General features: G+C 35.1%; 1 protein-coding gene, 2 long non-coding RNA genes and 2 pseudogenes across 5 annotated transcripts; 4 read left to right on the forward strand and 1 right to left on the reverse strand.

Annotated features, from left to right (window-relative positions):
- Nucleotides 1-742: 742 nt before the first annotated feature.
- LOC116002042 lies at nt 743-1,365 on the forward strand. Its single transcript, XR_004094355.1, has 3 exons — nt 743-846; nt 996-1,089; nt 1,201-1,365. It is a non-coding gene; the product is annotated as an uncharacterized LOC116002042 (long non-coding RNA).
- A 1,720-nt stretch (nt 1,366-3,085) lies between these two features.
- On the forward strand, nt 3,086-4,688 carry LOC116002033. The gene has a single exon (XM_031242043.1). The coding sequence runs from the start codon at nt 3,382-3,384 to the stop codon at nt 4,408-4,410; it is 1,029 nt and encodes a 342-aa protein (XP_031097903.1). The 5' UTR covers nt 3,086-3,381; the 3' UTR covers nt 4,411-4,688.
- Nucleotides 4,689-4,876: 188 nt separating this feature from the next.
- On the reverse strand, nt 4,877-7,933 carry LOC116002038. 3 transcript variants are annotated; one of them, XR_004094347.1, is made up of 9 exons: nt 7,688-7,933; nt 6,688-6,756; nt 6,344-6,399; nt 6,210-6,265; nt 6,013-6,093; nt 5,809-5,898; nt 5,517-5,601; nt 5,288-5,363; nt 4,877-5,166 (listed from the first exon to the last, which is right to left on the reverse strand). It is a non-coding gene; the product is annotated as an uncharacterized LOC116002038 (long non-coding RNA). The 3 variants fall into 3 exon arrangements; XR_004094345.1 differs by lacking the exon at nt 6,013-6,093; XR_004094346.1 differs by having other exon boundaries at nt 6,013-6,265.
- Nucleotides 7,934-8,319: 386 nt separating this feature from the next.
- On the forward strand, nt 8,320-10,407 carry LOC116001118 (annotated as a pseudogene).
- Nucleotides 10,408-15,120: 4,713 nt separating this feature from the next.
- Nucleotides 15,121-16,119, forward strand: LOC116001119 (annotated as a pseudogene).
- The last annotated feature ends 858 nt before the right edge of the window (nt 16,120-16,977 follow it).

Consider the following 16,977-nt stretch of genomic DNA (forward strand, 5'->3'; position numbering starts at 1 on the left):
TGGATGTGTTTTGTTTCAACTAAAACTTTAAATTCATAGTGAGATTACACTTATTGTTTTTATATATTTTGTTCAACAGTTGTGCCTCTCACTAATTGATATTGATGATTTGTCAAGGCTTATTATTATAATTCTAAAAACTTCTTCATGAGATTGATTATATTTATATCCATTTTAGGCATTCTGTAACGCATTAAATAAAAGATTTTACTGTAATCCTGTCTATAGTCAATATTCTTGAAATTGCTTTCAGAACCTTAAAATTTTGTATTCTTCAAAGAGCAGAGGTTGCAGAACGTTCCCCAACGTGCTTTTTATTTTTACTTCACGACTATTGAACTACTAATTACTATTTATGTTAGGATAAATGAATGAAACATTCAATTTTCCAACAATTATCCTATCAAACATACACCTCTACATACAGTTGCTAACAACTTTGTTTCTGTGATGATGATGTATGTGTTTGATGCATTCTTTTCACTATAAACAGGTAGTTAGGAGAGTTTGAAAAGTTTTACAAGTGACTTGGAGAATGCCTTCTGTGAAAAAGTTTGGGAAGTAGCTAAAGGAGAATTCTATGGACTAAGATTCTTGCTAGCTAGCTTCTTGAAGCTAATAAACTTGAGCATTGCGCAAGCTAAGCGATGGTGATTTCCCATGTCTCGGACGAGTTGTTAATCTTAAGATGTTATTGTTTGGAAAAGTTCCCTTAGCTTGGTGTTTAACAGAAAATTTGAACCTGCAGTCAATTAAGTTGGATTAGTGTGGCCCTTCCCTTAGCTTGTTGCTTTTGCTAAGCAGATTCAGTACTGGCAAGTTAAGATGGGAAACTGCATTTTTGAGGTTAGAAGCTACAGCGTATGATCCAGTCTTAACTGTACTATTTCTTTTCCATTCTATATGGATGTTAACTTTCTTTACAAACTTGTTACTATTTCTTTTTCTGATCTGTTCTTATTTTGGTTTCTCTGTTTTGCACTATTTTTTTGTAGATCAAAATCCCTGAATGCAATGAATCACAAATAGAAGAGTTTGTACAAGACAACTTGGTTGGGCCCGTAGTGAACTAACAGTTAGTTTAAAATGGTATGTGTGAGGCTGCATGTGTTTTTATTTTCTTTTATATTCTTTTGAAAAGCTGTTACGGAGTACTATTTTTTTTTTTTAATCTCATTTCATTCTCTCCATTTTCCATAGATCAAATTGATGGGCCTGAATGTGAGGAATCACCGTATCCAGATGAAGAAGAGGACTTAGCCAAGATTTATAATAGCGTTAGAAAAATGATATGCACACAGATACTGAATGACACCTTCAATTTTGATCAGATGCTAAATGACAAGGTATGTTGCTACAATTTCATTCTAATAACTTCATTAACTAACTAATTGACATTCAATTTAAAACATAGATCGATTTCTTGTTTGGTGCTTTTCTTTCCTTGTTCAATTCCAAGTGTTATCATTATCGTAATTGCCTAGCTTAGCTTGCTTCATAAAATGCACCGGACGGATATTCTTTGACAGCCAAATGTTTCTTCTCATTTACAGGCCATTAAACTTCCTGAATCCAACATCGCAGAAAAAAGCAGTACTGCTTGATCGGGTTTTGAATAGTTCAATAATAGCTATCTTTGGTCAAGAGTTGTGCATGGGTTCCTCATGAATGTAAGATGCTATTGTAGACTATCCAAAAAAAATGCTAACTAACCACTTTTATAATGCAAAATTTGAGGGTTAACTAAACCACTAAAATGGTAGTGGTAAATAGTTTACTACAATGCCCGCAGTTAAAGGTTTAATTTTGTGATGATGATCATATCTGCCTTGCAAGTTTTCTTTTCCTTGCAAATAGAGTGGAGAGGAGTATAGGAAAAGATTGGCACAATTATATTCTATGAAATTTGTCGAAGCAAAATTGAAAAGGTTTTTCAGCTACTTGGTGAAAAATATACTGAAATTTCTTTCTTTTGTTAAGATGAATGTGGATCAATCTGTTAAATACAGGAAGGGCTCATGCACAAAACTTCTTCAAAAAATGACATTCAATAAAACCAAACATCCGACTTTTTGGTAGAACAAAATAAAATCAAGAAGTATAATAAAATTTGAGTAGAGGGTATACATATTAGTGATATTTTAGAAATCAAAGGATGTGAATTTTCGAAGAGCAGTTTCATGTGATACTTCTTATGTGTCATATATATGTGTAAATTCATAGGTGTCGACTTACTGCAGATAAATTAGGGTGAGTGGTTTACATTATTGCTGAAAATGATTTTTTCTTTAAGCATTTATACCACTGTCTTCATGTATCTGTATGTTTCCATGTGTCATAAACATAAGGTGAGGAGTACAGTACAGGAAAATATTGGCACAACTCTATGAAATTAGTTGAAGCGAAATTGAAAAGGATTAAAATTTGTGTTAGGAAAAAATCACATAGGATAAGTGAATGAATCATTCAATTTACCAACAACAACAGACAGTATGAATTTCATGCCTTTACCCAACATGATAAAAGAGTGGTCCTTTTAGGCCATGTGCTATCAAAGAAAGACTGTGTTGATGTCGATCACATATATCTTATCTAATGCAATCAATTATTGAGTTTGAATTATTGGTTAACACTGCACTATATGATTTTCAAAGTCGCCCATCTCCTCAATATTCAACTTTTGTGGGCAAGACATAATTTTATTCATTCATGGATTGAGAAATAATTCTATTATTAATTATTTACTTTCCTGTCGGTCTGAGATGTGAGGAAGTACAGTTTCACCTTTTGTGGGCAAGACATAATTCTATTAAAAGAGAAAAAGAGCAAATAACCTCAAGGCAAATTAAGTATGTGTTGAGTTGGTATACCTTCAAAAAAAAAGTGTAAATTAGGTATTGGTTCCTTCATTTTGTTAGCTAGATAGTAGGTTTTGTGTGGTGTCATCTGTGATGAATTTTGGTCGGGGTAATTGCTAGGAATGTGTTGATAAAACTCAGAAATTATTTTCGGAAACAAAATATGAATAATATAACTTACTCCGTATTAAATTCTTTATGCTGAAAATGTTTGAGAAAATATTTAACAGATACTACCTTGTAAAGAATCATGAGCATTTAAAAGAAAAAAAAAAAAGAAGAAATTGTTTAGTTATGAGGTTGATAATGAAAGTTTTAAAGTTTGAAAAAAGATGAGAGGAGAAATATAATACGGAGTAATGTATTCATGGCAGCAAGATAATTAGCTCTTCTCAGATCAAATCAGATAAGCTCAGACTCTTGCTTGCATATTTGATCGATCTAGTTTTGAGTGTGCAATACCAAAACTTAAAACTACATACATATTCTTACCATCAAATTAAAGATTGGAATCAAGAGATAGATGGCTTGTGTTGCTTTAACTTCTCTCATTGAAACCATTGAGATTGAGTTTATTGGGCAAACAGCAAGGGTAAGCCTGTCTCTCCATGATCGAGCAGGAATCAAGTCTTTCCTTGAAAACCTTTCTTCTTTGCAAGCCCTTCTCCAGATGAAATCCAGTGGTGATGGTGATGGTGATGCACTCAAACTCAGAGATCTAGAAATGGAAATCAAAGACTTTTCACTCAAAGCTGAAGACGACATTGAACTACAGCTTAGCAACATCCTTCTCGCTCATCAACACAGAGAAAAAGCTGCAGCTTGCCATCAACTCCTCCATCAAACTTTGCAAGAAGCTGCAAAAAATGCAACAGAGCTGTTGGAGTCATTAAAAATGGGTAGTGCTACTGTTGCTTTAACTATTCTCATCAAAAAAATTGAGTATTACTTTTGGCAACACTTCCCAACGGTGTATGGTTGTGATGGAACAGCAATGACAATGTCATATTTCTCACACAAACTTTCTACCCTGCGAGGCTGCTTAATGCAGGAGAGGAATTCCAATAGTTCTGATGCTGCAATCAAAATATTGGAAACAAAAATCACAAACTTTGCACTCAAAACTGAAGATGACCTCCAAATGCAACAAAAAAACTTCCTTCTAACCAAACACACCGTACATCAAGAAAAAGCTTCCCAGAAACTCCATCACACCTTGCAAGAAGCAACAGAAAGCGTACAAGAGTTGTTGAGCATAATCAAAAGTAGAAGCAGCAATGAAGTTGATGATGATGATGAGGCAAATCAAACTCAACTATCAAATACTTGGTTAAAACATGCTAGCGCTGCGAATGTTGAGTCTGATGGATTCACCTCGCATGGCTTTCTAAAGCCTGAGGGCAGAATGGTTGGTCGTCACCATGATTGTACAGTCATAAAGAACCAACTCTTTTCTGGCGGTTCTGCACAAATAAATATAATCTCAATTGTTGGAATGGTGGGTATTGGAAAGACGACCACTACACCAAAAAGGTTATTTAGAGGCGGTTAATTTTTTATTTAGAGGCGGTTCAAAACCGCCACTAAACTGTTTAGAGGCGGTTCTCCAACCGTGTCTAAATAGTGTGCCGCAAAAGATTTAGAGGCGGTTTTAGACAAGTGTGGGAATTGTTGATGCATTTAGAGGCGGTTTTGAAACCGCCGCTAAATATAAGGTAGTTTACTTTGCTTTTAGCGGCGGTTCTCTAGCCGCCTCTAAAAATGAGGTACTTTACTTTTGCATTTAGCGATGGTTTTGTAACCGCCACTAAATATATCTATTTATTTGTTCGTTTAAATTTTAGTGGCGGTTATTAAGTGTCGCTAAATATTTTTCTTTATTTAATTTTTAAAATATTAGAGACAGTTATTTAAGTGTCGCTAAATAATTTTTTAAAATAATTATCATTTAATTATATTTCTTCAAAAATCTTTATATTCAAATGTATATTACAATCACAAATAAATTCTATGTAACATTCAAATAATAACATTCAATAGTATTCAATAATGTTAATTAATAGCTAGTAATTTTTTATAACAACAATCACTACAGTATTCAATAGTATTTTTTTATAACAAGTGATCCTAGCAAAAACACAAACTCCGTACAAACATATTAATTCCTTGCAAGTGATTCCGCACAAACATATTAGTTCCCTGGCCAGATCATAGTGTCTATCAGCAGCTGTCAATCAGGGATGCAAACCACCACTGCTCACCAGTGCTCTCCCACCGGCCATTGAAAACAAATTGTTTGTAAAGTCCACTTCAAAAGAATAAACAAAGGTTGTAGTTAGAGTACTACCCCCAGTACCTAAATGTTGGATACATGAAAACTATATAGGGAAATGAACTACAATTTTAGTCGTAGCAGTGGTAGCACTTACACTAAGTAACACAACTGTTTCCAGAGCATGAGAAGATCTAAATGTCATATAGGCTGTATTTGCATGTTCACCAGCTCTATATTAAAAAACAGATACTTGAATATTAACACAAGACAACAAACATTATATGCATTCGGAGGTAATAGATAATTCCTTATCATAATGTACACCAAAATGTAACAATACTAACAGGAAAAGGGCAATACATTATAAAGGCATCACTTTCTACCTCTTTTTTGCTTACTAATTAATGTGCGACAGGTAGAAGAAGAGGCAATGGACAGGTAGAATCACGCAGCTGTTTGTTGACCCATCTGGAAAAATGAAACATTCAACTAAATCCAACCTTGATATGCATTACCTTGTAGTATAACTCAACAAACAGTATCCACGGATAAAGAAATACAAGTTGTGACATCCAAAGGAAGAATCTTAACAGTTGCATGAGACATGCATTATTTAGGCTGACTAGTTAGCTCCGTTGAAACCATATTATTAAAATAAAACATTAAACTACTTACATTTGCCTCCACTAAAAAATATCATAGTTGTTGTTGTTGTTGAGACATTTGCCGACTCATATCCATGAACCTTTTTTTATCTTGGCATACCTACATATCCACCAATTAAAAGCATAATATTAGTGATCTCAAAGAATAAAACATAAATGAAAAAAAAAAAAGAAAAAAAAAAGAGCAAAGCTCTAGGAGAGCAAGCATGTTAACCTGTACAATTTAATCATTATCTATTCTTTCAATTCCACTATCAACAACCGTGGTTATTTCATCATTTAGTTCTCTTGTTAACTGCAAATTTTCAACCTCATTCAAATATTTAGACATGCAGAAGTTATAGATAAGAAATTTAGGTTAAAACCAATCATTCAAATACAAAAATTATGGCAGAAACTTGATATTCTCACCAGAATTCTCTTCGAATATTTTTCCCTAATCTGGCCAGCCTCAATCCGCCTCTTCTCTGAAATTATTCCACTCAGAAAATTAATACCAATTCAGGTAAATGCTAATACACAACACAAAGCAAAATTATACAAACCAAGTTCATGTTGTTGCTTGAATGAACTTTTCACCATCCTGTCTAATTACTGCAACCTAAAAAGTTGAAAATCTTTTCATTAATTCCGAGTACCCAAACACAATCATAATGCTTCTAAACAAATTCAGAACAACAACAAAGAGAATGAAGATGCTTCTAAACAAATTCAGAACAACAACAAAGAGAATGAAGCACTAAACTTAGGTCTTCAGAACAACAACAAAGAGAATGAAGCACTAAACTTAGGTCTCTTGTAATTTCGGCAATAATTACATCTAAGTTTTGGGTTATCTAAGAAAATCTAAAACAATCAATCAATGGAAAATACAAAAAGTAGAACCAACCTAGAATGATCGGGTTTGAAGAAAGCAAATTATTTGCAGACTCGAGTGAGTTCTTGCACTTTGGCATACCTACACATCAAATGAAAAACAAAATTCAGTTTGCGTTCAGTTCAAGGGTTAGTGATCTTAAAGAATAAAACAGAAATGGACAAAAAATAAGAAGAAAAAGAGTAAAGTTCTAGGAGAGCAAGTATGTTAACCTGTACAATTAAATCATTATATGCTCTTTCAATTCCACTATCAACAATAGTGGTTATTTCATCATTACATTAATATATACACAACTTAAAGGTATGGAATGGAAGTCTAGATTATAAGTGAAAGATTAATCTAACAACAGTGAACAACAAAGTAAGACATCATAATCTAATAATGTGCTAGAAAAATTAGGGAAATTAAGAGCAAAAGATTAGGCCTTCCACATGATGAATTAATGGCATAGTGTCTGCCTTCAACAACTCAAGTTATTGACTACAGTACGTCAGTACTGCACTATAGCTAACAAACATGATGAATTAATTATATATGGGTTCATACAAGATGCATGAATGCATTTATAATCCAAAATTCCTAATTTATTTAATTATTTGAATAGCAAAGTGAAAATAAGCATGTTGGCAAGAACGCTATGCAGTTTGGTTCCATATGGAATCTGTAAATACAACAATATGACCTAAAGCCCAATATGCATTCTGCAAATCTGTAATTCTACAAACATGAAACAGAATACGTAATATGCATATATAGTTTGCAGAATTGAAGATTTGTATATGGATTCCATACGCTATGCGCCTATACAATTTGGTTCCATATGGAAGCCACATTTTGCCATTCCTAATTCCCAAATCACAATACCTTTGCAATTGCAGAATGCAGATTACACAGGCGATAACAAATTTAGGAATTTAGGCCTAAATTCCTAATTCTATACACTATGCAATATGGATTTTGCAAATACAACAATACAGCATGAATTCCTAATTCCCAAATCATAAAATACCTTTGCAATTTAGATTACACGGACGATTAGGGCATTAGTTGAAGCCGCGAAGTCACTGCGAATACGATTAGGCGAAGGCGTGGTGAGCCGGCGAACTAGAGAGTGGCAAAGGCATGCGGCTGACTGGTGATTGCAGCTTTTAATGACTTCATTATTACTGTTAAGGAGATTTCAGTGGTTTTTGTAGCGGTCGATGGCAAGGGGCAGAGGGTGCGAGGCAGAGGACGTTTTACGATTTTGGGAGCAGCTGAGCAGATCAAATAAAATCACTTTTTCTAAAACCATTTAGCATTAAACATAAATATTAATTATAAAAAATATTTAGCATTAAACATGAATATTAATTATCTTAGAGTTTTAGTGACGGTTATGATAAACCGTCACAAATAATTGTCGCTAACAATTAATTATTTAAGTTTTCATATTAAATTAGTGGCGGTTTTATAACCGCCTCAAAATAGTCATTTAGAGGCGGTTATATGTAACCGCCTCTAACTATATGTCGCTAAACAATCAATTTGTTGTAGTGGACTGTAGCAAGAAATGTGTATGAAGATCCATCAGTTGCATCCTATTTCGATGTAAGAGGTTGGGTTACTCTACCCCATCCTCAACACTACAATAAGAGCATAATGCTAAGCCAACTTCTTCAGTCAATTACACCAGTAGAAGAGCCAAATGTAATTAAAAAGGGAAGCACTCCTGATGAACTAGAAATGCAGGTACGCAAATGCTTCGGTGGTAAGAAGTATCTAATTGTTTTGGACAACATTACAAGCAAGCAAACTTGGTACCAAGCTTGGACTGAAATCATGGGGTGTGTTGCTAATGGATTAGTTGGAAGTTACATATTACTAACCACTAGACACTACTTCAACCTAGATGTCCAAAGGAAGAGATATATCCATATCCATAAGATGACTTTGCTAGATCAAAAAGAAAGCTGGGAACTATTTTGTAATATCCTTTCTATTGATGAAGAGCACTTGGCCCCTAAATTTGAAAAAATTAGGAACCATGTTGTGGAGAAATGTGATGGATTACCCCAGTTAATTGTTGAAGTTGCCAAGCGTTTATCTAAATGCAACAACATACAACAAGGGTGAAAAAAGATTGAAAAGCAATTAGAGTCATTGGGACTTCTAGATCACAATGCACTCAGTGTTAGTTACAATATGTTGCCACATCATTTGAAAGTTTGCTTTCTATGCTTTGGAGTCTTTCCAAAACGTAAAATAATTTTTGTTAAAATGCTTATAAGGTTGTGGATTGCTGAGGGATTTGTGAAGCCATTGAAACATACGGAGTTAGAAGATCAAGTTTATGACTACATACAAGAGCTTACTGATAGAAGTCTTCTCTTAATTGAAGATCGAAGTTGTAACGGCAAAATTAAGACTTGTAGAATGCACAGTGCCTTACATAGCTTCTGCGTAGGAGAAGCTCAAAAAGAAGGTATTTTATGTGCAGTAAATACTCAGCAACATTCAGGATTATCATTAAAAGCATTTACAAATTCGTTGGCTAAGTTCTTACTCACACAGTTTTGACTATTATGTGCTCTTTGGTACGAACATCCCTCGCTCCATTTTTTTCTTTCTTGAAAATCATGAAATGTTTGTTCCTCCCAAGCTGTTAAGAGTTTTGGCTTTTGATACTTCTATATCACTTCAAAGAGTGCCGGTGCAATTAGGAGGTTTAGTTTTTCTCAGATACCTATCCATAACACAATGGTTTGAGGATATGGATGATGTAGTGTCAAATAATCCAAATTTAGAGACACTTGTTGTTTCCGGTAATGGAGCACCAACAGTCCATTTGCCATCTAGTATTTGGAAGGCACCAAACTTAAGGCATCTCGAACTTGGCAATTCATATATGGTAGATCCTCCAAGTGCAGATAAAAAGAATTTACAAACATTATCTTGGGTGGTGAGACCAATTCATTGCAGACAAAAGATGTACAGCAAGTTCCCTAACATAAAAAATCTGAAAATTTTCCTAAAGGATGACATAGAGCCCAGTCACATTGGAGGATGTTGCAGCAATCCTATTATTTTGGATCGTTTTGACTATTTGGAAGGGCTTGAGAAGCTTAGCATTTCGGATTCTAATGGTTTGAATGTAGCCCTTCCAGAAGAGTGTGCGTATCCTTTGGGACTGAAGAAGTTGAAGTTGAGTGGGACTAATATTTCTGAGAGGGATTTAAATGTAATTGCCATGTTACCCAAGCTTATGGTGCTAAAGTTGGAAAATGCCTTCCATGGAACAGTATGGAACTCACTATCTAAAGGAGGATTTCCTGTACTAATATTCTTGCTCCTTGAAGCTAAAGAACTCAAGCAGTGGGTAGTTGGCCAGGAGCACTTTCTGATGCTCAGACACTTAGTCTTAAGATCCTGTAATTGTTTGGTACAGATCCCGGAATGTTTTGAAAGAATACCGCTGCTGGAGTCAATTGGGTTGGAGGGGTGTCACTCTTCCCTTGTCGCTTCTGCCAAACAATTACAACAGAAGAGAAGATTCAAGGATGTTAAGGTTAGAAGCTAAATCATGTTTCTTTTTATTTCTTTTTTATTCAATGCTGACTTTCTTTACAAAACAGTTAGTATTTCTTTTTTCTGATCTCATTTGTTTTTGTGCATTATTTTTCACAGATCAAAATCCTTGGCCCCGAATATGATGACTCACAGAATACACATACAGAATTGTCTATGTAAGATGACTTGGGTGGCCAGCCTCATAGTAAATAACAGTTGGAAAACGGTAAGTGTTAGGTTACATGTGTCTTGCTCCTATATTTTTATTTGCATTCCAAATAAATATAGTTGCATATACAAAAAATAAATTCATATTCATTTGTTAAGATTTAATAATTCCTCATTAATGGAATTAAGAAACCTGCAGATCTTAAAGTCTAATATATAATTTTAAAAACTTCTTCATGAGATTGATTATATTTATATCCATTTAAGGCAATCTATAAGGCATTAAATGAATGATTTTACAGTGATCCTGTCTGTAGTCAGTCAGTATTCTTGAAATTGCTTTCATAACCTTAAAAATTTGTATTCTTCAAAAGACAGAGGTTGCAGAATGTGCAGAAGAAGCACATCTTTCCCCAACAAAGAATGAAAAAAAATTAACAGATAGAATATTAGACTGATTTTGGCCCTGTTTGGTAAATGGCTGTTGGCTGATTGGGTTGGCTGTTTGGGTTAGAAGGTATGATTTGTTAATAATATTAGCTGATTGTAAAAAGTAGTTTGATAGATTAGCTGTTAGCTGATAGCTGTTTGGTATAATTTTTTTTTCTCAAAAAGCTAATTGAAAAGACTGCTTTGAGTAGCCTTTTGAACTTTAGTATTTTAGAGTTACAAAAAGCTTGTTAACCAAACAACTAATAGTGATCAAATAAGCCAAAATTGGCTGATAGGCTGATTATTTACCAAACAGGGCCTTTGCTTTTTATTTTAACTTCACAACTATTGAACTACTAATTACTATTTCTGTTAGGATAAATGAATGAAACATTCAATTTGCCAACAACTAACAGTATGAAATAAAAAATGGAGAAGTTTAGAATCACAGTATGAAATTATCCTACAAAACTTACACCTCGATCTACAGTTGCTATCTAACAACTTTGTTTCTGTGATGATGATGTTTGATGCATTCTTTTTCTGATCTGATCTCATTTTATTTTCTCTGTTTTGCACTATTTTTTCGTAAATCAAAATCCCTGAATAATGATGATGTTTTTGTTTCATTCTTTTCACTATAAACAGGTAGTTAGTGGAGTTTGAAAAGTTTTACAATTAAGTAACTTGGAGAATGCCTTCTGTGAAAAAGTTTGGGAAGTAGCTAAAGGAGAATTCCATAGAATAAGATTCTTGCAAGCTTCTTGAAGCTAATAAACTTGAGCATTGCGATGGTGATTTCCCACGTCTCAAGTTGTTAGTCTTGAGATGTTATTGTTTGGAAAAGTTCCCTTGCTGTTTTAACAGAAAATTTGAACCTACAGTCAATTAAGTTGGATTAGTGTGGCCCTTCCCTTAGCTTGTTGCTTTTGCTAAGCAGATTAGTGTAATCCCATCATTTTGGATAAGCTTGACTATTTGGAAGGGCTTGAGAAGCTATAGTATCTGCCCTGATTAATTGGAACATACTATTTCATCTTTTATAAAACAAGACTACCATTCTGGTTTCTCTTTCAAAAAATGCTTTTCATATTTTTTGACAGCCAAATGTTTCTCATTTAATTTGTAGGCTAGGGCATTAGGGATAAACTTCCTCAATCCCAGCGTATAAAAGATGCAGTATCGTCAGATCTGGTTTTGGCAATATGGTATTCTCAATTCAATACAATGGATAGCTCAATAGCTACTATCTTCGGTCAAGATACTATTCCAGAGTATCCAAAGTATATGCTAATAGATGGCATTGAAACACGGGCTAAGGAACTTCCTCTCAAATGGACAATTTAATGGTCAGTTTTTCCTCAGAAGGAAGGAGATGCATGCTGGTGATCAATACCAGTATTCTTAATTGAGTTAACTAATGTTGATGGTTTTCAAAGGATTCATGTTGGTGGCTATAGCAGCCAAGTTTATTCATCTGGTGCCTATATTAGATGATGATGTGAGTATATATGATAATACCCGGTTTTGTGAATATATATATATATATATAGCATTCTCATCAAGGCAATGGATTGGTAAAAAAGAGTAGTTACATGCTATTGCAGAATATCCCAGATATGCTAATAGATGGTGTTGAAACAAAGGATTCATGTTGGTGGCTCTATGTAGCAGGCAAGCTTATATTGATATAGAGTAGTGATGACTTACTACTTATGATGCGTCATGCTTGGATTACTTGCTTTATTACAGAATAGTTTACGAGAAACTTGACCTCGTAATAGCGGAAGCGGAAGCAGTGCTAATCTCCAGTGACCTCGTAATAGCGGAAGCGGAAGCAGTGTTAATCTCTTGATGTGATGCCTCTTGAGCGGTAGACCGTTAGCCATATTTGTCTCCTGACTCAGAAGCGGAAGCAGTGTTAATCTCCAGCCACAGTTGATGTGATGCCTCTTGAACGGTAGACCGTTAGCCATATTTGTCTCATACTTGACTCAGAACCCTAGAACCCCTAGATGGTGAACCGGTGTCTACTGAGCAGGATGAGTACCGTGAACTGTATGTGCAACATAATGCTTACCTTGTATTTCATCAATACATGTTTATATAAGCCCAGAGTCTAGTTGAATAACAACTACTAGTTATTGGGTCCAACCAAACTACTAAGCCTAGTTAATTTACACCACTTAATTAAGGCCCTAATCTATACTCTATATAAAAACAAAATCCTCACTTTAAGCTTCCAGCCCAAAACAGTCATATTTTCCTATTCGTTGTACAATTCTCCATTACAATTCCTATCGTACTACAATTCTACATTACAATACCTATCATACTACAATTCCATCATAATAAGATACAACCTTATATAAATCTCCCAAGATGAAAAAAAGTTGTATAAGGCTTCGATTGATTCGTTGTTATTTGTCCCGTGAATATCAACCCCTGGTCATATTGTTTTATTTAATATTGCTCAATTGTATATTGTTTTATTTAATAGGAATAAAATCATGGTCATGTTTGGGCATATTGGTTTATTTTGTATTTTTTTTTTGAAAGCGAACAAAATGCACATATATTAACTCATCAAGGTGTTCAAAAACAATGGTGGAGAACCTCTCCAAACAGAACGAGTTGTAATAGCACCCTCGGCCTTAGCTAAAGAATGAGCTACCCGATTGGCATCCCTACTAACAAAACAAATAGAACAACCATGTAAAGATGAAATTAACTGTAAACAAGCGTGGACCACATTCCCCACATACGAACGAGCTATAACCTTGTGGTGAAGACTTAGAACTAAAGGCCGACAATTTGAGAAGATAATGACATCCGAAAAGTCATGTGCCTTCAACCAAGATGGTTTATTTTGTATTTATTGTTATGCATTTTTTATGTTGTTAGTATGCTGCATTTTTTTCTTTTTTGAGTTTTTTCAGCTTTTTACTTCGTTTTTAAATTTCATGATCTTCCTCGGGGAACTTGCATCCATTTACAAATCCCCAAAGAGTTTGTCGTTAAATTCAACAAACTCTTGAAGGAAAGAGAAGTCTATGAAGGAATGAGAAGTCTATGATATTCACAATTTCATTGTGCAAACGTGTCGCATGAGGTTTAAGTAATGTGAGTATAAATACATTATGAAAGCGAACCAACGAAGAAACAGCACTCGTGAGTTCTTGTGCTAAATGTGTTTCTTTATGCTTTTCCTTCTTTGTTCTTTAATTGGGGAAAAATGATTGAAAATATAAGAGTATAAACGCATTAGTAATAGAATATGTCAACAAAAAGATGAAAAACGAATGGAATAATGTCACCAAGTAATAGTTAAAAGAGGTATAAAAACTTACTGTGAGAAAGAGAGAATTTGCACCATGGTTCGTGCTTTGTCCATTCAACGCCTCCTCCATTAGCGCTTTTCCAAGCCGGCCTTGCTGGACGGGCGATGCCATAAGCCTTCCGTGGGCCGCCGGGGTGTCAACCAAATGGAGGATCTTGACGAGGCTATTGTTGACAATCTCCGTGACACCGACAATTAGAGCCACGCTCTGGTTTTCCGGAGGTGCATCGTCTTCTCCCAACCTTTTTTACAGAAATTATAATCAAAATTTACAATTACCATAAGAAATAATAATAATAATAATAATAATAATAGTATTATTATTACTATTATTATTATTATTATTATTATTATTAATGAAAATACAATTTTTTTTAAAACACAATTTTAATGAAAATACATGACGACAACATCCTTTATTCTCAATTGTTTATTGTTAGTGATTAATATTATTACCATGTATGACGATATTTGAAGATGTAATTTTAATGTACGGGATCTAAAGTTGGTATAATTTATGAATTGAATTAATTACACTTTTGGTCCTATGACTATAGAGGTATTGTTAATTTCAGTGCTCAACTTTAAAAACTAACAATTTAGTCCCGTAACTATGGAATTTTTAACACATTTGGTCCACCGGCCAATTTATTGCCGGAAAGTTGTAATCCTTGTTTAATAAGGGGTAAATTGGTCATTCCATCTTCCTTCCTCTTCTTTTTTCTTCGTTCTTTCTTCTTCGTTCAGATCCATCTCCGCCGGTTGTACAAGAGAAGCTCATCCTCCCTCGCCAGTTCAGCTCAGCCTCTATGAGGTGCAAAAGCACCGCGACTGGAACACGTTTGGGCACTACTTGAAGAACCAGCCTCCGCCGGTCCCCCTCGGCTGTTGCAACTACAACCAGTGTTCTGGGCACCGTGAGCAGTTGAAACAGTAAAGATTTGCCCCCATTAATGGATTCCAAGCTGACGCGCTTGTCCACTGCTTCTCTTTCCCCTTTCACCACAGGAGCTCACAAGGTGAGCAGTACTGAAGCCTCCGTTAGCCTTGAGGAATGGCAGGGTTGGGGAAGCACCTCCCCTGTACCCGCCATGGTTTTAGAGGTCATTGAAGACTTGAAGTTACTGGAGAAAAACATTGATGCCCACATGGATTTTGGAGGCAATCATGGAAAACTTGTGGGAGACTTCAAGGTGTATGAAGATAAGAAACATAGAGAAAAGTTCTAGTCCTTAGGAGATTCTGAAAAGAAGATTCAGTTCTTTTTAGCTCGACAAATTGCGTGCCGCGTACTTGGAAGTAGAGATTACCTTTGTCAGAAGTGCTGGCTTCCCAAGGAAGATTGCATGTGTTCAAGAGTCATGCCCTATCATCCTTGACACCTTATAAGGTTTTGGTTGTATATGCATCCCGAGGATTTCTTGCGCCAAAATAACACAGGAAAACTATTATGGCAAGTATTTGGTGTTCAGGCTACTACTTTGTGCTAATTTTGCATTTCTGAACACGAAGAAATGCTGTGGAATGCATTAAAACTTTCAGGGAAGGAAAAGGTTTGGTGTCTTTATCCTAATAAGAATGCTACACCAAATTCTGTTAAGGATATCTTTTACCAAAATTCTTTGGAAGATCGAGATTGCCAACCAAAAATGGTAAATTCTAATGCAATGTTCAACCGTTTGAAGGAATGACCCATGTCAATTTGGGGCGAGGAGCTTCCCTGTATATCACTAAACACAGGCATATCGATGATGCATAGACTGAGACCCCAACCATCCTGGGATCGTACGTGCACAGCAGCTTCAGCAATTGCGCTCCTGTATGAACTCCACCTTCTCCCCGCGTTTAATTCATACGGGCTAGATAAGCAGGCCGATGCGATTGAAGATGCTCTGGAGGTCCTCTTAGAAGTTCTAACCACAAGCTCTAACCACCGGCGGAGATGGATCTGAACTGGCAGCGAAGATGGATCTGAACGAAGAAGAAAGAACGAAGAAAAAGGAAGAGGAAGGAAGATGGAATGACCAATTTACCCCTTATTAAACCAGGATTACAACTTTCCGGCGATAATTGACCGGGTGGACCAAATGTGTTAAAAATTGTATAGTTACAGGACTAAATTGTTAGTTTTTAAAGTCGGGCACTGAAATTAACAAGACCCCTATAATCACACAACCAAAAGTGTAATTAATTCTTTATGAATTTGCCACTAAGAGCTAGGTCTATAGCATATTAGCATTGGTAAAGAGGACCTGAATTGGCAGATAGTGGCAACGTATGCTATACAAATTTAGTTTGATTTAGTGCAACATGATTAGTTACTTATTTAAATAGAATTCCGGGAAAACCCGGCCGGGTTCAATTCCCACGAGTGACGATTCCCTCTGGGCCAGCTCCCGTGCCTCAAGGAGCGAACGTGGGTGTACCTGGACCGTGCCTCAAGGAGCGAACGTGGGTGTACCTGGACCGTTAAACGGACAGAGAAAGACCATGTGAACTTACCAAAAAAAAAATAGAAACATAACCTTTAAATTTTATTATATACAAATTTTGATTTATTTGTTGTTTTAAATTATTGATTTACTCCAATTAATGTGTTAATTGTTATGTACTTATTTTTTTTTTTTTGAGTACATTATGTACTTATTTTATTCTATTATTTCTCAAAAATATTGCAGTGGTTAGCAAACCAAATAATATATATGCAATTAATATATAAGATTTAATATTACAAATAAGAGATGCATTCATAGTTGTGTATTTAACGTACGAATCATTCTATGAGAATTGTTTAAATACTGATCATTTTT

Source organism: Ipomoea triloba, chromosome 13 (genome assembly GCF_003576645.1).
Source record: "Ipomoea triloba cultivar NCNSP0323 chromosome 13, ASM357664v1".
Taxonomy (NCBI): Eukaryota; Viridiplantae; Streptophyta; class Magnoliopsida; order Solanales; family Convolvulaceae; genus Ipomoea; species Ipomoea triloba.